At 45.2% G+C, this 20,633-nt stretch overlaps 2 protein-coding genes across 4 annotated transcripts in view; both read left to right on the top strand.

The window, feature by feature from the left end:
• The first annotated feature begins 364 nt into the window (after positions 1-364).
• On the top strand, positions 365-9,991 carry ing3 (inhibitor of growth family, member 3). Of its 3 annotated transcripts, none has more exons than XM_030720214.1 (12): positions 365-525; positions 666-737; positions 5,402-5,502; positions 5,635-5,700; positions 6,115-6,211; positions 6,316-6,387; positions 6,975-7,091; positions 7,178-7,341; positions 7,840-8,033; positions 8,111-8,303; positions 8,393-8,431; positions 9,791-9,991. In XM_030720214.1, the coding sequence occupies exons 1-12, from the start codon at positions 498-500 to the stop codon at positions 9,920-9,922; spliced, it is 1,275 nt and encodes a 424-aa protein (XP_030576074.1). In that variant the 5' UTR covers positions 365-497; the 3' UTR covers positions 9,923-9,991. The 3 variants fall into 3 exon arrangements, with proteins under 3 accessions (XP_030576074.1, XP_030576076.1, XP_030576077.1); XM_030720216.1 differs by lacking the exon at positions 9,791-9,991 and adding an exon at positions 8,547-8,983; XM_030720217.1 differs by lacking the exon at positions 5,635-5,700.
• A 3,464-nt stretch (positions 9,992-13,455) lies between these two features.
• The window catches only part of cped1 (cadherin-like and PC-esterase domain containing 1), a 30,927-nt gene continuing 23,749 nt past the window's right edge, over positions 13,456-20,633 (top strand). Inside the window, exons 1-2 of the mRNA XM_030720694.1 lie at positions 13,456-13,704; positions 20,435-20,609. Of these exons, the coding sequence (XP_030576554.1) occupies positions 13,456-13,704; positions 20,435-20,609 (424 nt within the window). The remainder of the gene's footprint in view (positions 13,705-20,434; positions 20,610-20,633) is intronic.

Below are 20,633 nucleotides of genomic sequence, written 5' to 3'. Positions count from 1 at the left end.
GTTCCAAATCTAATTTTCATCATCAGTTGGTCATTCAAAAAAGCTCTTTGTGTTATTGTACAGTAGAAATGAAACTACAGCCAAGCAAAGGTTTTAGAAAGATGCACTTTCTCCATTCAAAGAGTCATGTAAAAAAATTAATTTTTTAATTTGCTTACAGCAGACTTTAGTGTTGAAAGGGAACGTAATTAAATCCCCGAAACTCGCATTTTATTTTGTAAACAAACAAAGAAATAAATAAGTAAAAAAGAGGATCATTTTACTGCGCAAACGACATAAACACACATTAAAATACAACCCCCATGATGCATCTGTCCTGTGGTCGTTCATCAACGTCCGCCTACATTTGAACCAATCGGAGCTCGGGCAGCCGTTTGCGTCAACCTCTGTGACCTCCTTTTTTCGGGGTATTTTTTCTGAGCAGACGGTGGCTGGCGGCGCCATATTGAAAGCAGAGAATTGTTGGCGAAAACCGCGGAAACCCAAAATTAAACACGATGCTGTACCTAGAGGACTACCTAGAGAGTGAGTATGGGACTGCTCCGAAGCGGCAGCCGTACTTTAGGGCTGTGTTGTGCGTTAAATGTGTGTTATTTATCGGCCGGTGCACTCCGGCCGTTAGCCTAGCCGTGCTAGCAGGTAACCGCCTTTTCTTCTCCTGGCAGTGATCGAGCAGCTACCCATGGATCTCCGCGACAGGTTTACGGAAATGAGGGAGATGGACCTGCAGGTTCAGAGTACGTACAGCCCCGCCGCTAACGGCGACACACACCTGCCACACCACACCGGCGACACGCGCGGTGCGGCGCGCACACAAAGCGGGCAGCCCCGCCGGCAGTGTCCGAGCAGCGGAGCCGCGTCCCGGTGCCGGTGACCGCCGGAGCCGCGCTTAGTTAGTTAGCACATGTTAGCATAGGCGGCTAACGGGCTGAGGCTGCAGGAGAAACCGGCAGACACCAGCACCAGACTGAAGCTCAGCAATCGACCGCAGGGTCCCTCACTGGCATCCATCTGCAGGGTCACTTACACGACCACTGACATCGGACCTCAGGGTCACTGACAGCCAGTTTATTATTTATTGCTCGTTTTGTTCAGAAAGCTGTCAGAGTGTGTGTGTGTCTGTCTGTCAGCGCTCACATGTGGTCCTCCTTTCTTTAAACATCAGCAAACAGCTGAGGAACATCTGTACCTGCAGGCGGGCTGCAGAATGGTGATTTTTAGCTGGGAAAGTGTGAACCGGAGAGGAAGAGGCAGCTGGAAGTGTGTGTTTGAGTAACGTCGGCTGTAGCAGTGTAAAAATACATACTTCCCCCAATAGTGTTTATACAAATAAACACTATCTTAATCTTAATCTATCAGATCATTTTAGGGCCATGGGTTTCCAGGTTTCTTGTTCTGTGTCCAGAATCCAAAGACTTCACTCAGTTGAGTGGCATCAGATAGTGAGCTATAGGAAATGTTGCATTTATCCCAAAGTACATCCTGTTTTATAAGACGACGTTTTCAGTCCTCATTTTAATGAGTTTTGGTTGTTAAACCTTCGATCCTTAATTTTTGGCTCCAAACAATCACAGAACAGTTTAATTGACAAAAAACGTTATTACGCTCCGTATGTTCTTGTTCCTGATTCATGCATTGAGTCTTTGCTGGGCCTACAACGTAATGTAAGTGGCAAGCGATGTTTCACTTGTGCTTGTGCAGGTGTATTATTAATTATTGAGTGGGATGTCTATGCTGTAACCTGACCTGTACTTCCTGAGAAATGTAACTATGCAGCTTGGAATGATCGTCATTGGCCTGTTCTGCAGCGTTGGTTCGTCCCGTCAATTTCTGGAAACTTTTATGCCACAGTTATTTAATTTAATAGTGAAAAAATAACAATCATCGTCTCAATATAAGGAATAATAATCACAGCATTGATATAAGGACTCACCAAATTCCTGGAGTGAGATCGCTGAAACTACCGGGATGGACATGAGGGAACAAAGAAGTGGAAAAACTTGAGGCACAAATGTGTTCAGACCCGAGAAAAAGAAAACTGGCCCGGGAGGGAAAAATTCCCGGCGTTTTATTTGTTTCTGTCTGCTGCACCACAGGTAAAACAGCAGGACATGACCACAAGGTGATTAACATACATTTGCTGCACGGTGGATTCTGCACCATCCACAACACAAACACTGCAGAGCTGCCAGTATAACCAGTATCTGCTGTGTCAGTCTGAATTTTTTTTTGGCCACAGCGGCTTAATTAACAGTGGAGAGTGACAGGAAATTGGGAGGAGAGATAGGAAGAGGAAGCCACGCGGGAAATGGCGACAGGCCTGGACTCGAACCTGCGCCACCTGCACCGCTACGTGGCATATGTATATGGTTGCTTACTCAACCTCTGAGCCACCCCAGTGCCCGGCCTGAATAATTCTGATTTAATCTGTAGCTGAACATGTTTTCTGATTTCTCTGGTCTATGATGGGCCAGCCTGACTGGAATCAGGGGCGTAGAATTAGGCAGGGACTGTAGAGACACGTCCCTGCCAATATTTGCTGTGTGGGTGTAATTGGCACCACAGCGGAAAACCCCGGAAACCTGCCAATGTTAATACCAAACCTTTGAACACAGGATCTGTCAGGATGCTGTGACACTAAAATGTGAGCAAATTTATTTGGTCTTAATAACTTGGATGTGCAAGCTGACATTATTGAGTATGCTAATTAGGAAAAAAAAAAAAAATCAAACGCCTCGGCTCCACACGTTCACTACTTTATGCTTTTATAGGCTGCTGCACATGCATTGAGAGTGCCCGTACTGTGCGCTAGCATAACTGCCTGACCAACACACCTAAGGCTGGAAATGAGTGAACACAGAGCGCCAGGGGAGGAATTTCAGACATCGCCAACCTCGCAGTCTACCGCCTTAATTCCTAGGCGAGGTGGTGGTTTGCAGTTTGCAGACTTTGTAAGAAAACGGACAGCTTGACAACTAACCTGTTCCATCATCAGCGAGTATGAGGAATATGAAAAGTTTCGGGAAACCGCCGTCCAGGACAAAACACGACTAGCGGAATAAAGAGAATAATGAAAGGATGGATGTTAATATCCTTAAAGTTAAAGTAGGTATGTTATAGTCACTGCGTCATAACCCAGCGACGTTCTCGGAGGTCACATGTTTGGAGCCTCTGATAATACGCTGAAGCGGTCTTGCGAAAAAAAGCGGGTTTCTGATCAGATGAGGGTGTGTAGTTTCTGTGATTTTTATTTTGCTATAATATAGGTGGAATCCCCCTGGACAGCCTCTTTTTTTGTTATTTATTTTTTTCTTCAGTCTCTCAAGCAATTGCTTCTGAAAAACTCGCCGAAGTTTTTCTATTTACATTTGTCCTGATGCCCTGGACACTTGAAAAAGGGATTTTAATCTCACTGTGTTTTTCCTGGTTAAATAAAAAAAAAAAAAAAAAAAAAGTTAATGTCTCAAAAACACTGATTTAAGTCTTATATTTCTGTTTATTTTCTTCCGCTTATGTGATTTTGTAATTGCAATACACTGCAGGAAGGTATGGGGGCAGTGTTGCCTCTATTGTCTGCCAGTAACAACAGTACCAACAAAGAAGAACATAACGAACAAAATAACACTGGTGGAGCAGAGAGGAGGGAGGAGAAAATGAAGGAGAATGCAGACAGACTGTCAAAGGTGTGAAACTAAAATAAAGCTGAATGCAGAGCTTTCCTTCCACGGCAGCATCTCTGCAGTGCTGAGCGTTTAAAACGCTGGCACCCTGGAGCTGTGACATCAGTGTGTTGCTGATACCTGTTAATGTTTGTACAGGTATGTCTCTGTTAGCTTACCTGTCAGAAACGAGCTCTCATGGATGATGTTTGCTGAGCGCCACCATCTCAGTGATGTTAGCTAAGGAGTGAAGGACAACATGAGCAGCTGCGGTGGCTCCTGTTTGTTTCCTCACATTAATATCAGCCTTCATTCTGAATAATAAACCTCTGCATGAACTCATCTGTAAACTTTTCAGCCGTTTGATTTGATTTGAAGCCTTATTTGAACTTTTGGACAGAGACACATTATATTTTGATTTAAAAATAAAATTTGCATTTACTTTAATATGCTTTGTTTGTTTGATATTTATTGTAATGGTCACATTAAAAATACACTGGGCTAGTTTCAAACTTGTATTTTTATGGGTCATTATTTTATTTGTGAGAAGCGAACAAGGTGATGTTAACAGGTGAGGTAAGATTGAAATAATTGTTGACTAATCAATTAACCGATTAAAAAAAATTGACAGATTATTTCAACTACCAAAATAATCTTTAGTTGCAGCCTTAATCTATTTATTTGTTCAATTTATAATGTATTTATATTAGTTTATATTTACTGATATTTTTATATTTTATTTGTGTATATATATATTTTTTTTTTTTTTCAATTTATTAATACGGTGTGTTTACAGAGTCACTGAGTAATCTTGTTAAATAATCGTGATTTCAATATTGACCAAAATAATTGTGGTTATTTTTTTATCTTTATTTTTTTTAACCATAATCAAGCAGCCCTAAAATATTATCCAGACGAAGGTCAATGTCGAGCTCACATCTGGAAGTTTCTCACAAACTTGGACCTGACACTGAAATTTGCATCAGCTGACAGGAACGCACTCACCAGAGGGCGGTCCCAGTCAGGTTAGTGTGGACCAGGTGAATCCTCAGACAGGTAGCTTCGATGTTTTAACAGCTGAACGATGAGCTTCAGGCTCAGAATAAATCTGCATTTTCAGATCTCACAGTGAGATGAGCTGCTGCGTTTGTGACGCAACATACAGGAAACACAAAATTACATCTGAGGGAAGAACGAGACGATGGAGGGCCGCACTCAGGATCGTAAAGGAATCCTCTGTGGACGTTTAAGGGGGAATTCCTCTGGTCCGAAATGGGAATTTAAAGTTAGATGCTGGTTAGTGAGAATGATCACATGGTTCAGCTTCACAAAAATATGTGAGATGATTTTAAATCTGTTAGAGTTTCTAGAGAAAAAAAGACTGAGAATAATGAGTTTCATGAACACCAACCTGATGGGTGATCGGAGTGGTCCTGTGTAAGCTTGACGTCAGTCATTCAGCACGTGAAACGTTACTTGTTTTCAGATTGAAGCAGAAAACTTCAATCTTTTTGGAATAAAAATCATTTCCCTTCAGTTTGGATGCTGAAGACTAAATTTAGGATGTACGACAAAACTTAAATCTGCTTTTTAACCTCAGAGAAACGTGAACCTGAAGATGGCAGGCCCACCTCAGGCTCAGACGTTCCAGACGTGATGGTTAAAATCACACACTGTTTCCTGTTGAAGTGGACACTGTGGCTGTTTTCGTGGCTTCTCTCATTCCCTGTTTGTTCTTTCAGATGCCACGGATCAGCTGGAGCAGAAAGTCATCGAGTTCTTCGTCAATGCCAAGAAGAACAAACCGGAGTGGAGGGAGGAGCAGATGGAGGTCATTAAAAAGGTTAGAGGAAGCGGAGTCTTGGTGTGTGTGTGTTTGTGTATTTGGAGGATGGGTTAGACCTGACTGGACCCCTGTGTGTGTGTGTGTGTGTGTGTGTGTGTGTGTGTGTGTGTGTGTGTGTGTGTGTATCAGGATTACTACAAAGCTCTGGAAGATGCAGATGAGAAAGTTCAGCTGGCCAATCAGATCTATGACCTGGTGAGTAAAGTTTCCTTCAGGTGTCCCTCAGGTGATCACAGAAAGGGAAAGGTGTGCATTTCAGGTTTAGCAGCATTAACATCAAAGCTCATATATTCCACACAGCTGCCACTAGATGGCAGAAAGAGCCTTTAAAACAGGCAGAGAAGAAGAGCTCTGCCTGTCACTAAAAAAAAAAATAAGCATGTATTTTAAAAATGAATTTATTCTGCAGTCTGAGAGCAAGACCACATCACTGAACTATACCAGCTAAACACAAACATCCCACTGATTGATCTCTGATCGGTCAATCAGTCACTCCTCTGTGAGATTAAATACACATCAAGATGTCCTTCAGTCCAACATTTAGTATTCATATGTCACAGAAAAGCACCCTCTGTCAGAGCGTGGCTGATGTTTCCTGTTTGTTCTCAGGTGGACCGTCACCTGCGGAAACTGGACCAGGAACTGGCCAAGTTTAAGATGGAGCTGGAGGCCGACAACGCCGGCATCACTGAAATCCTGGAGAGACGTGAGTGGCTCTTTGATTCCGATTGACAGGCGTGTGCCTGACTTCCTGTCGTGTGCCTGACTTCCTGTCGTGTGCCTGACTTCCTGTCGTGTGTCTGTGCTCAGGATCGCTGGAGATGGACAGCCCATCACAGCCCGTCAATAACCACCACGTCCACTCGCACGCCGCCACAGAGAGTGAGTACACACCGTCTTCAGCGCTTCGTTGTAATGCAGTTTGTTCTCTGCTGCTTAGATCGGCGTCTGCTCCTCTAACCCTTCCTAATCAATATTTATCAGCCAGCTGATTGATTTACAGAAATCCTGCAGGCCCTGAATATGTTTTCAATGTCTGAGTCATTAATCTGAAAATAAGAAATTAAAACTTTTAAGTCTGAAATCTTTAGTCACAGGGAGGAAAGTTTAGTGAATAGTTGTTTCTCATGTTGCAGTTGAAAATCCAGAACCGCACAGCTCAGTCGCTCGCAGCGAAGAGCCGCTTAAAACTGGCCTGCTGATGTAAACAAGGCAGGAAGTGTTGCACTGCAGTTCAGGTCGATCTTGTGACATCAGAACAGCCCCGTGTTACCACGAGCGTCACTTTGAGTTATTTGTGGTGGTTTATCACCAAAATGACCTGCTAGAGTTGATCCCAGCCACACCGCTGTTCATGCATGGTGTCAGATCTAAACTGTGTGAACGTCCATGATGGTTTTCTGTCCGTCCTGAGGTGATTTTCAGTGTAAAACAGGAAGCAGCAGCTGATTGTGTTTGTGTCATCTCAGAGAGGAAGTACAGCACCCCGACTCATCACACCACGGAACACGTCCCCGAGAAGAAGTTCAAGTCTGAAGCTCTGCTCTCTACGCTCACATCAGACGCATCTAAGGAGAACACGCCAGGTAGGAGCCGCACCCTCACCAGTGCAGTCTGACCCTCACCTGTGACTGTGCACCTCGTCTCACCTGTCCTTGTGTGTCCTCCGCAGGCTGCCGTACCAACAGCACGTCCTCATCCACCAACAATGTGTACAGCGTAAACTCCTCCCAGCCTCTGGCCTCCTACAACCTGAGCTCGCTGCCCCCAGGGCCCGGGGCCGGAGCCGGCGCCATCACCATGGCTGCCGCACAGGCGGTGCAAGCCACAGCTCAGGTGAGAGGAAAACCAGTCAGAGAAGGGGTGGAGCTTCACTTTTTATTTTTTACTTTAAAGAAAATGTCTTTTGCTCTCTGATTACTCATCGAAGGTTTAATTGCCGTTTCCATGTGATTCAGGCATGAAGCTGACACTCCTCTTGCTCCAGTGTGTCAGAGGGCACAACTAGCAGATTTTAAGAGGGGTGGGGAAATGTGGGTGGGTGTTCTGTAGTTGAATAGAAGGCTTGTGGGTCTTTGCTGACTGCACCTCAGAAACCCACCGGAGGCATCTGATGACTTCCTGTCCTGTTCACCTGCTCTGAATGTGACATGATTATTATTGATTCAGGAGCTTGAGTTTTATTATCTCTGCTGGAGCTCGGAGGAAACATGCAGACGGTGGTCACAGATTCTGTCAGTCTGGTTTTCCGGGTTCGGTTTTTCCTGCGTGTATCTCGTTAACGTGGCTTAAAGCGACCTGTGATAACCTTCTGATCCTCTCTGTGTGACTCAGATGAAGGAGGGCCGGCGGACGTCGAGCCTCAAAGCGAGCTACGAGGCCATCAAAAACAACGACTTTCAGCTGGGCAGAGACTTCGCTCTGTCCCGCGACAGCACGGCCGGTTTCTCCTCCTCCGCCCTCGCCTCCACCCTCACCCAGACCCTCACCCCCAGCACCACCTCTGACTCCCGAGGACGCAAGTCTAAGTAAGGCTGTTGTCTTACCCCCCCCTCCCCAGAGGCTCAGCGCAGACAGAAAGGCTCACTCTTCTTCTGTTTTCCAGGAGCAGCATCAAGTCTTCCAATCATCAGTCGTCTTCGTCATCCTCCTCCTCCTCGCTGTCCTCATGTTCTTCGTCATCTGCCCTCGCCCAGGAGCTCTCCCAGCAGGCGTCGGTGCTGCCTGAGGCCGAGGCCAACAGTCAGGTGGACTGGACCTACGACCCCAACGAGCCCCGATACTGCATCTGTAACCAGGTACACGCACGCCAGGAGCTTCACTGACAACCCAATCATTGATGACGCCTCCTGCACTGATGGTAACTCCTCCTCCTCTTGTGTTTCAGGTTTCCTATGGAGAGATGGTTGGCTGTGACAACACAGACGTGAGTGTTTCTGCTTTTGTGTTCTGTTTCTGTTCGATGTTTTCCTGCCGTTCGAGCTGTTTCAGTGACGTGTGTGCGCGCAGTCTATGTATTGATCGTGTCTGCGTGTCCTCAGTGTCCGATCGAGTGGTTCCACTACGGCTGCGTCGGCCTGACGGAGGCTCCGAAGGGGAAGTGGTATTGCCCTCAGTGCACGGCCGCCATGAAGAGGAGGGGCAGCCGCCACAAATAGACACACCGCCATTTAACCTGAGAGGCGGCTGAGGTCAGAGGTCAGCGGGCGGCTCATGAAAACCACACCGATGGCACGCTGGGCAGACGCGGAGGGGCCAAAGCTGCGTGGAGGAAGTGCTTTCAGCTCTGAGAGGAAAACCAGGTTTTCGTCTGAGTCGAAGCGAACGCCCCTAAAGTCGGGATTTAAAGCTCACAGCCTGACTTTAGTTTGACAGGTTTAAACTTTGTCACTTTAATCCCAAAGTCCCGACTTCACTAATCCTGACTTTGACTGGGCTCATCTCAGGTCCCTGAAAATAAAGCCTCATCAAAACATTACCTCCATTGTCTTCATCTTGTCCTAAACAGTTTTAAATATTTTTTTTATATGAACAACATCAGAGTTCTCACAGCTCTGACTTTAATAATCCTGAATTTATCCTGTTGAAATCCATCTTTTTCCTCTTTTTTTTTTCCCCCCTTTATGACAAACGATGCAGGAAAACAGAACTGTAAAGCCTCACGATTAACCTGCCTTTGTAATGGATTTAAATCTGAAAATCCAGACTTACAGATTAACTCAGGATTATTCAGTGGCTTTAAACTTTATTCAGGCTTAAATTTCTTGAGTCCAGATTTTAAACAGTTGTAATTTTCATAAATGAGGCATGTTTGTTCTTTGCAGATTATAAAACTCAAAATGCTGAAATTCTAAATTCTAATGGAACTTTTTCATTATTTTTTCTTGAGTCTGACTTTTTTCTGGGACAGTCGGGATTATGCGAGGAGTAGAAGCGGCCTGTGGAGGGTCAGGGTGGGACCTCGCTGCCGGTAGTTGAAAACCCCTCCCTGCAAATATGGACACCACTGCAGTGCGTTCGGTACAGCCTGATCGTTCAGAAGCGTTTCCGCCTTAAAGGGATCGGCGTCTCTGCCCGGGATCTTTTCTGTATTACTGAAAATGTTACTTAGAATACAAAAATCCAGACTTTATTAATCCTGACTTCAGACTCAGTGAGCGTGGGTGCTGACCCCGAGCTGTTAGTGAATCCGGGATTATGATCACTAAATCCGGGTTTGTAATCCAGGTGTTTTTGTCTCATTTCTCAGATTTTCTCCTCTCTCCTTTACCCCCCCGATCCTCAGATTGATCTCAGAGCTGAAATTGATTCCCATGAGGCTGTGCTCCCCTCTCATTCATTAAAACTACAAACAGGACGAGTTATTGGACTACAACTATGGAAGCCTGGTGGCACTAAATCATTACAAGTCATTTGATCTGCATAGAAATCCTGAATGTACAATGTGTGTGTGTGTGTGTGTGTGTGTGTGTGTGTGTGTGTGTAAGAGTTCAATAAAGTTGTGTTTTGGTAAATCTGCTGATGTCGTCTTTATTTGACCTCCTGAGGGCGTCCACAGGAAGCAGAGGCCCATGTTTTCCTCCATGTTGTGCCTGTGGCAGCACTCATCATTTTACTGGAACTTCTGTCTGAAGCTCGTCCAGGAGCTCAGAGGCCACAGAGACCAGCATCTCCATCAGGCTGTTACAGCAGCAGGAGGTGCGGCTCTGCAGCCCTGACCTGAGGATGGGGTCCTGTTTTTTCCTGGTGTCTCTGTCACGTGTTCAGCCGATGGTGGAGCGCTTCAGTGATATCAGTCTCTCCGAGTTTGGATTTTCTTATTATAGTTAAACATTTTCGTTAACTGAAATAAATAAAAACTATCATTAAAAGGAAAAAAACAATAACAAATATTGTGGATTTGCCAAACTAAAACGAATCGAACTTATAGATAAAATGAACTTCGTGTTCCTGTTTGTCATTTTATTTAAAAGCCTCGTGGATTGATGTGAAATGCTTTTTCCGCTCCAGCAGTTTTAGCTGGAGCGTCTCACTGTGCGTGTGCGCGAGTTCGTGTGGTTACCGCGCTGGTCCGTAAAGTAACGACCGATCTCTGCAGGGAGCGGCAGAGTCCCACGTGGGGTTTCTTTCAGTACGAAAGCCACCCGAGAAGCACACAAGGCGGCTACGGGTACGCGCAGCGGTTAACGTGTTCAGCCCCGCCGAGGGACGAAGATGTTTGCAGCCAAGAAGCTGAGTGCAAAGAGCGAGGACCAAGGAGGGGAAAGTGCGATGTTTGTGTGCTTGTATGTGTAATATCTTTGCTTATATTGGTAAACCGAGTGCCGTCAGCATGCTTTATGAAGGGCTTATATACAAGAGCGTAGGAATGAGTTTACTATTGGGGGGGACACATATTGGAAACCTGACAGACATCCCCCCCCCCGGGTTCCTATGCCTATGCTTATATATAAAATGAAGAAATAACCTGTTTTTCAACAATCTTTAGGATTCTGTGTTATTGTACCTACATTATAATCAATCCAGAGCTTTTTGACCACTTCAGATATCTTTATAGATGTTATATTTGCTGTGATTTCTGCAGCCTTCTGAGCCAGAGTTCTGTTTAAAAAGACATTTTTAATGTCAATGACAGTTTTTACCATCATTATATATATATATATATATATATATATATATATATATATATATATATATATATATATATATATATATATATATATATATATATATATAGTCACTTTGCCAAAACTGAGTGCAGCTTCTACCTTGTGATAGAAATGCTGTTTCTCTCTCATAATGACCTGATATCATTCATGAGAGATGTTTGACACATGTTTCACAGATTATAGGTCAACAAGTTGTGTGTTGGTAACATCAGGATGCAGCTGGATTTGACCTTTGACTCCTTCAAAGAGTCTGTTTTTGTCAAACACCACATGTAGGTGTTTTTAATCTACTGCACTGATGCTGAACTTTATTGTAGAGTTTATTGTAGTTTATTGGGTTTCATGTTTTTCTTTATGTTTCTGCGTTAATGTTCATGAGTGTCCTTAATGTTACACCCATTCAGCACGTAGTGCTGCTGTCTTATGTCTTTTTTTCTCTCACCTCAGCCCCCCTCAGCAGATGACCCCCCCTCCCTGAGCCTGGTTCTGATGGAGGTTTCTTCCTGTTAAAGGGAGTTTTTCCTTCCCACTGTCACCAAGTGCTGCTCATAGGGGGTCGTTTGGACTGTTGGGTTTTCTCTGTATTATTGGAGGGTCTTTACCCATAATACAAAGCACCTTGAGGTGACTGTTGTGATTTGGCGCTATATAAATAAAATTGAATTGAATTGAACTGAATTGTGAACACTTGGTTGTTGAATATAATTTTTGTAACAGTATCTTTTGTCGAGATTTACACAATAGTCACTCTTGCACCTGACAAAGTATGAAAAACTAAAATGAATGAAAACTAAGCATGAAACCAAAACTAAAAATGAGCAAAACTGCTCTGAAAACTAACTAAAACTAAACTCTAATGTAAAATCCCAAACTATTATACCCCCAGTTCTTCAGAGGGGTTCAGAGTCTGGTTTAAATGTCAGACTTTAAAATGAGCTCTGTTAGTCTGGATTAGTTCACTTAAGTCCAGTTTAACCTCAGATTTCATACTTTTTGTCTTTATTAGTCATTTAAAGTGATTTATTTTATCTCAGCTCTACATGAGCAGCTCTCACAGCTGGAAACATCTGCAGGGTGAGAAGTTCTAGAGGACATTCATTCATGAATATGATGGCTTTAAAAGCTGATGTTCTCACAGATGTGATCCAGATGTTCAGTCTGAGGACCTTTCTTTTCCAGAGCCACCTCCGACCTGCAGTTCCTCTGCCGTCCAGCAGAGGCGCCACAGTGAGTTAGTCCCATAGACTTCCATGTTAAAAGTGTAGAGCAGGAATAAACGTTTGCAGCCTGATACAGAAACTGCTCTGTGGCTAATTCCTTCATGACTGCGCAGCTCGGTGTCCGTTTCCAGACTCGGTCTGGTTGGGGTGGAGGTGGATCGAATCCAGTTTGGCCCGAGAACTGGAACATTCAGACCACTGTGGTTCACCGTGGTCCAGCAGCCGGGCTCGAGCCAGCGCGTTTCCTCCGAGCTGCCAGATTTGAAAGATGGAGTCAGTGTGAAACCGTTTAACCCTCAGATACACGCACACGTGTGCGCGCCTGAAATAGCAACAGGAGGAGGAGGAGGAGGCCTCCTGCGGAGAGGCAGCACTCTCCAGCTGACAGAGTGAGAAAGAAAAGTTGCTTCATCCTGTTTGTGTGTAGAAAAGTTGAGAGTAGAAGAGGACGGACTGAAGAGCTGAAATCTGACCACGGAGCCTCCTCCTTCTCCTCCTCCTTCTCCTCCTGCTGGATTTAACTCAAACCAGATGGTGTGCGTGCCACGCTCCTGCGCCGCAGCTCCAGCCTGATGCGAGGCTTCGTCTAACGGCTCCGCTTCGGATAAAACACTGACACGTTGCGCACTTTGGACTGAGAGGAACCGTCGGGAGGAGGAGGATAACGAGGGGACGAAGGCGCAGAGTTCGGTCTCGTTTTAAAGCGCGTGACCCGAGAGGAGGAAATGCGCAGGGAGTTTGTAAACGCTCCTTCGTCCTGGAAGGGCTGAAGTTTTGCTTTCAGCTTTCCGGCGCCTCGGCCCCAAACCTCACGGGACCTCGGTCCGATTTAAGGAGTGTGGCTCCCAGCTGAACGTCTGAGGGGTTATCAGGTGGTTTGACACCACAGCAGATTCGCGCACATCCACCTGTGGATTCAGGATAAAAAAAACCCAACAACAGGGCTCAAACTCCGCAGCCTCCATGGTGGATGCAAACCTGACCTGATCCGGCTGTGAGGGCTCGGATGGAAGTGATGAAGATGAGCAGCGGTTCGGGGCAGTGAAGCTCGTCCTCCCACCATGCGGTGCGTTCTGACTGCGGCCGGCGGGCTGCTGCGGCGGGGGGCCGGGATGCTGCTCCGCCGGCGCTCCGGCCCTCCGCTGCTGCTGCTGCTGCTGCTGCTGCTGCTGCTCGGGCTCGCTGTGTGTCTCTACCTGATGGTGGGGGACGACCCGGTGCGACCAGGTGTGTGCTACAAGGTGCCCTCTCTCCAGATGTTGACCTGGAGGTTCGTGTGTACTCTGGAGGCTCTGCAGAGAGACGAACAGGTAAGTTTACCTGAGAGGCTGGCTCTGAGGTGAGGTCATTCTCCAGGTGATGTAACATGAGTGACCTGCAGTGACCCCTGACAGTTTCTCCTCAAGCCTCAGTTTAATGTTTAAAGCTGCTCACCAAACTCCATTTAAGGAGCCAATCCTCCAGCTGCACACTAACATCTGGATGCTCACTCTGAGGGAGTGGACAGAAGGTATAAAGCTGTGAAAGCATTCAGGTCATTTGACCTGCATAGAAATCCTGAATGTACAAAGTGTGTGTGTGTGTGTGTGTGTGTGTGTGTGTGTGTGTGTGTGTGTGTGTGTGTGTGTGTGTGTGTGTCCGTAACGACATGTGATTAATACTTCATTTCAGTGAGATGCACCGATAAAGTTATGGGACACTTCCTGTTAATGGACATGAAAACAAACTGATCTAAACTGCTCGTGTCCATCTGTGGTCCCAGCAGGTCACACAGCAAACCACACAAAGACTCAAAGTGCTGCACACACAGGAGCAGCTTTCCAGATAAATATGAATGTATTAGTTGTTCAGCAGACTTCCATCAGGGTGAGCTGAGGTCCACATAACACAAAGAGCTTACAGCCATCACTGGGTGGGTGAAGGGAGCTCCAACAGTCCTCTGCAGGTGGTGCTCCTCCTGGCTCCTTAAACAGGGCGTGGTCCTCAGGCTGGAGCCAATCACCTGTGAGCACCTGCACAGCCCAGCTCAGGGTTTCTGCCCACACCACACAGGCGATAAAGTTAAACTATTTTTCCTGCTCGGTGTGAAAGGTTTTGGCTTCACATCATCATCATCAGCTGCTGCGTTCTACCTGACTTTAACCTATAAAAAGTCTCATTTCAATAAAACTCTGATTTCTGAATCTCATCTGTCAGTAACAACAGCAGACTTTCATTGTCACAGCTCTGCAAAGCCTTTATTACTCTAACAGACTCTCACATAGACTTTATTATTCAATCTGAAGTGGACACAAAGCTTCTCTCTGCCTAAAACAGTTCAAATGTATTTGATAAACTTCCATCAAAGTGGAGTTAACAGTTCTTTAAATGGACGATTTCTCAATGGACTTCTGAATGTGTCTGTTAGAGGCAGAGGTGGGAAGTAACGAAGTACAAATACTTCGTTACTGTACTTAAGTAGATTTTTCAGGTATCTGTACTTTACTTGAGTATTTATTTTTCTGACTACTTTTTACTTTTACTCCCTACATTTTTACACAAGTATCTGTACTTTAAACTTCTTACATTTTCAAACAGACTCGTTACTTTTTAACACGTCAGAGAGAAGTTTGTATTTCCGGTCAGTGCGCCGTCAAACGATCTGAGCCTAAACGGAGGAATAATAACATAAGAGACAATCGTACTGGCAGATTAAATACGCAAACCCATATAATTAATGTCTCATTTATAGCGCTATAATCAGGGGTCACAGCGGGCCGGACTGAGTCCGTAAGTTGCGCTGTGGCACATAAACAGCTTAGCTAGGCTACTGAAGAGGAGCGAGCATGAAGGGAGAAACATGTGGCAGGTAAATGCAACGTTTCTAAATGCTCAACAAATATCAGCAAACACACAAAGTGTGTGCAGTTTGTCACACAGTGTGTCTGCTAGCTAAAAGAAGAGCTGCTGTATTTCAGGGAGAGCAAAGAGAGAGAAGTTCACTCAGAGATGGAGAAAGAGGACAGGAGAGGAAGAAGAGAGGTTAGAGTTAAAGGTAAGGACTGGAAAATAAACTGAAGTATGCTGACTCTGTGTTATTCAGAGATTGTATGAAAATACTGCAGTTTAGTGTGTGATAAACAGGTCAGCTTGTTGTACTGTATTTACAGTAAAGCTCTGTGTTCATGGTCAGAGTTACAGGTTACATCAGTGCAGCAGAGATGAGTTTGAATCAAAGCTGCTGATGCTGAGATTCATTCACTGAATCCAACATTTCTACAGCCTGTATGCTGTCAGTGTAGGGGATGGAGATCAGCTCAGAGAGCTGTGAAATACTGGGTTACATCTTTGTGAGTTCAGTTCATCCACACAGAGCAGTAAACCTCAGAGCAGCAGCAGCAGGTCAGCTGATCTCAGCCTGCACACCAACATCATTTACTGCAGCTACAATAGAAAGCTGTGATTCATCTCCCCATGCAGAGCCACTACAGCTGATCTTAGGGTTCCTCCACCTTCTGAATCCCACTGTAATGGGCTCGACACACGGGGAGCGACAAACGACAGCGACAAATGGGCCGCATCGCCACTGGGGTGAAACTGAACACACGGGAGGCAATAGCGACGGCAGCATTGCGAATCGCGCTCTCATGTCACTCCATCTCCAAGAAATGTGATTGGTTAGACATTTTCAAAGCAGTCCGTGTCAGACACGGCAATAAAGATGAGTCTGAAGATTTTAATGGAACTGACAGAAATCTTGCTGTTAAGTCTCCTCTACAAAAGAAAAAGACAACCTTGGGTTCATCCTATATTAGCACAAAAGTCCTCTCTATCCGTCTGTTTAACGTTGGTCTTGTGCCAACACGTTCCCATACGGCTGCCTTTTATGTGTAAGTCGAGAATCACTGTGTGAAGTGTCATATAACAAACACAGCTAAATCGATGCTTTCCTTCATGCTGAAAGTGATTGCAGACTGCGGCGTGTAGCATACTCTCTGCTCATTGGTCAGTCAATGAAACCCTCGCTGATTGGTTTAGTGCCACGCGACAGCGACAAAAGTAGAACATTTTTCAACTTTGTTGTGTCGCGTCGCCTGGTCGCGTGTGCACGTCTACGTGTACGAGCTCGAAATTTCACATGCACGAATGTCGCCGGTCGCTTAGCTGGAGGAGGGCAAGCGATTGTCCATCGCACAAGCTCCATAGGAAATGAATGAAGAGCGAGCGACGTCGCTCCCCGTGTGTCGGGCCCCTAACCCCTGAGTATCCTCATGTTGGTGTTTAGGTGGAGGCACAGTCACCCTCTACTATGGAGGACACAGAGAACAGAGCTGGGTTTGAATTCCCTTTCACAGTTTGTGTCCTACAGAACAGATTCAAGCTGAGTGCATTCATTAGGATTAAAATTTAGATGGGAATAATGTTTGTGTTCTCATGTAATATTATTTTATATTATTACAATAATATATAATGCGGTTCAGTTAGCTTTACACAAAAATAGCAGGTAGAAACGTCCTCCAATGAACTACTTTTACTTTCTTTACTTTACATTTCAGAGCCTGTACTTTTTTACTTTTACTTAAGTAAAGAAGTTGAACCAGTACTTTGACTTTTACCAAAGTATTATTTAACACAAGTACTTGTACTTCTACTTAAGTACAAAATGTCAGTACTTTTACCACCTCTGGGTAGAGGAGGCCGAGGCTCCTTCTGCCTCATTGTTGCTGTATTTTTAGAGGCAGACGGTTGAATGACCGTGGGTGGGGTGTTTACTTTACAACAGGATGACTGACAGCTGTACGGACCAATCAGAGTGAGCCAATCCCATTGGTATGTGTGCTGGGTATTTTAAGTGTGACCTGGACCTCAGTGTCCCTGATAAAAATATTTATGCCACAAGGATCCAGTTTCTGACAGATAACAAGAGTGTAAAAACACACACACACACACACACACACACACACACACACACACACACACACACACACACACACACACACACACACACACACACACACACACACACACACACAGTGTTTGGGTTGTTTTATTGGGGCTGTAAACGCTCCTGTCTGCTCCTCTCTCACATTTACTGAGCGTCTTGTTCAGTGCAGAGAGCAGCGCTGGATTAACGCTCAGACTTTGATGAGCTTTCATCTGAAAACCTGATAATTGGGTCAATTTACACCACCGAAGAAGAAGAACTGTAACACCTCCTTCATGCTGCAGGCAGTAAATCTTTATTTATAAAGCATTTAACAGACAGTGAACCCCCCCAAACACCAAATCCAGGTTCAACCATCATGAAGGAAGTCAGAAGTATGAAAGGAGGAAACGTTCAGCAGAGTGAAACTAACTTCATCACATCCTTCAGTTTGAGCTCTTTAACTGTTTTTATCAATGAAGACAAAAAAAATGTCATCAACACATCTGATTGGTCTTTATTGTAAAACAAACATCAGTTCAATAAAGCTTTAATTTTGTATTATTGCATTTATAGTCCTGTAAAACTTGGCAGAGGCAGAAGGTGGCGCTCTGCTGCTTACAGCCAGCACGAGCTGTGACGTCAGCTGTTACTGTTTCTACACGTGAGTCGATGTGGTTGGCGTTCTTTTTTTGTTTGCTTGTTTCCTGTCGAGGCCGACCTACTCGAGCACATCATGACGTCACTTTTGGATGACATCAGCGAGCTTAAACTGCCCGCTGCCCTTTGGTTCCCCTACAGCGCGTTTCCGTCGTCCTCACCGATGTGCAGGCCGCTCTGAAGACGGAGGTCTAATGTAGAATTCTTTCAGGGCGGTTCAGATTATTCTGGCGGGTTTCCTGCTCTTTCAGAGTGTTTTGGGGTCTTTCAATTCAATTCAATTCAATTCAATTCAATTCAATTCAATTCAATTCAATTTTATTTATTTATATAGCGCCAAATCACAACAAACTGTCGCCTCAAGGCGCTTTGTATTGTGGGTAAAGACCCTACAATAATACTTTCGGGATGCTTCCTGGTGTTTTGGGATCTTACTGAGCATGGGCTCTTTCTCGGTCTGTCAGGAGGTTTCAGAGTCTTTCTTTGAGTCTTTCGGGGTGTTTTAGTGTATTTTGGGGTGTTTTTAGCATTTCAGTGTCTTTCAGGGTATCTCCGGGTCTTCTGTGGCATTTGCTGGTGTCTCTGGGTATTATGGGGCCTTTTAATAGGTCATACTCCAAGTGTTACTGGGTTTCCAGTTCTATCAAGTCTCCAGGTCTTTCTTTCTTTCAGGGTATTTCAGTGTGTTTGGGGGGAGATTTTCTGGGTCTTTTTCCTGGTATCTCCATCTGTTATGAGGCCTTTTAAGGTTTTTCAGGATGTTTTTCTTTGAGAGTCCTTTAGGGTCAGAGTTCAGTGTGGTTCTCGTGTCAGGTGACTCTCAGCTGTTGGCTGTCAGCTGTTCGGTTCTCTGGTTCCTCCCCACAGCTTCAGTCAGTGTGTGAGGATTTACTGCTGGGAGAAGATTCTCAGGGGTCTATTTTAATCCAGTCTGACAGGAACAGAGGATGAGCACTGGGAACCAGTACAGACCAGTACGTACTTTTACCTGAAGCCTGAAAGACAGACAAGCTCACAGATGCTTTAAGAGGATTAAACAACATAAAATCCACAAAGAAGATCCAGAAACAAACTTGTAATCCTTTCAGGAATGAACCTGAATTCAAAACCCAGTCCAGCTCCCAGTCCAGCTCCCAGTGAGGGGAGGGGTCACTGAGCAGGTCAAAGTTAATGTAACAGAAACATGAAGCTGATGATGTTTCACTGATGAAGCTCTCTGCTCATGAGACTGTGAAGCACTCACCTGTCCAGGTAAGCCCGCCCTGTGACAGCTGCAGCACCCCTCGATGCTGAATTGGATGGTGAACAACAGAAAATGGGCGGAGTCTTTTACCTACTTTAATATAATTTATGAAACTTCAAATCTTTATTTAAAATCCAGTTGAAACATTAGAACTGATTTCTAATCTAAATATTTTTATGTTCAGTTTTTTTTTTACTTTATTTCAGCAGGAAACAAATGAATTTTATTTCTTTGATGTTTTAAATTCAAATGTGAATTTGATTTCCATGTTTTCCTGTGACATCATCACTGAAATGAATTTACCTGTAAAATGATTTTGATCATCTTCGTCTGACAGCAGTGAAACGCTGAGCTCAGATCAGTTTGTTCAGCTTCAGCTCACCGAGTCGGCTCCATGAAAAACAGTGAAAGAAACCAGAGAAGGGGATCAGGGTGTTTTGGGTCATGTGATCTGCATGTTTTGGGTCATGTGACTCGCTCCATCAGTCTGGAATGTGGCTCGATGGTTGCTGGGTTTCAGTTTTCATCAGCCCGGTTCGGTTCTGGTCCGGTGACCCTGACAGGAAGACGGCGCTGAATCTAAAGCAGCCTGACTGTATTTCTTCTTCTTTGGTGACCCACTTTCTCCAGTCAGCAGGCAGGAAACACAGAGAGCAGCTGAAGAGCCACCAGGCTCCAGATTTACGAGGAAACCAACAGTTCACAGTCAGATTCGATTGTTTCCTGGCAGTGAATCAGTGTTACAGTGCTCACTCTTCTTCATGCTGGATGCAGATCCACTCGTGGCTCCTCAGAGCCGATCACTGTTGCGTGTCCACCTGCTCTTTAAGACCCGGGGAGGTTCCTATCCATGGACTGATGAGCTCCGAGCCTCTTACAGTTCACTTTGGCCCTATGACAACGGGCCCCATCGTGCTGGAAAACACACAGATTGGCTCCTGCTCCTGGGAGATGAAGAACTTTGAGAACCGTGTAGTTTGGTCAGTCTTTAAAAAGCAGGAGGACAAAGCAGCTGCAGGTTTATCAGAGCAACACAGACAGGCAGCTCCTCTAAATAAAAACAACACAGATTCTTTTATTGATTTTAATATTTTAATTCACATGCTGAGCAGAGATGGGGCGACCTCAGGTCAGCAGGAAAACTAACAGATTTCATGATGAGTGGTTTTCTGTGATCACCTGTCAGGTGAAATCAGCCGTTAGAGACGTTACAAACCGCTTCCTGTCATCTCAGGTGCAGCTCTCGTCTCAGAGGCCCCCCCACCGGCACCGGGCCGTGGTCCTGACGGGTCGACTCCCGCTCTCAGACACCGAGGTCCAGCTGTACCAGAGGGTCTTGCAGCAGATGGACTACGAAGTCCACATGTCCAGATACGCCGAGACCAACAGCTTCCTGAGGAGTGCGCAGGGTAAATACACAGCCTGAGGGGGGC

This window comes from Archocentrus centrarchus, chromosome 23, assembly GCF_007364275.1.
Source record: "Archocentrus centrarchus isolate MPI-CPG fArcCen1 chromosome 23, fArcCen1, whole genome shotgun sequence".
Lineage (NCBI taxonomy): Eukaryota > Metazoa > Chordata > Actinopteri > Cichliformes > Cichlidae > Archocentrus > Archocentrus centrarchus.
Note: the sequence above shows the minus strand (reverse complement) of the source record. Positions and strands in the feature narration are given on the sequence as shown.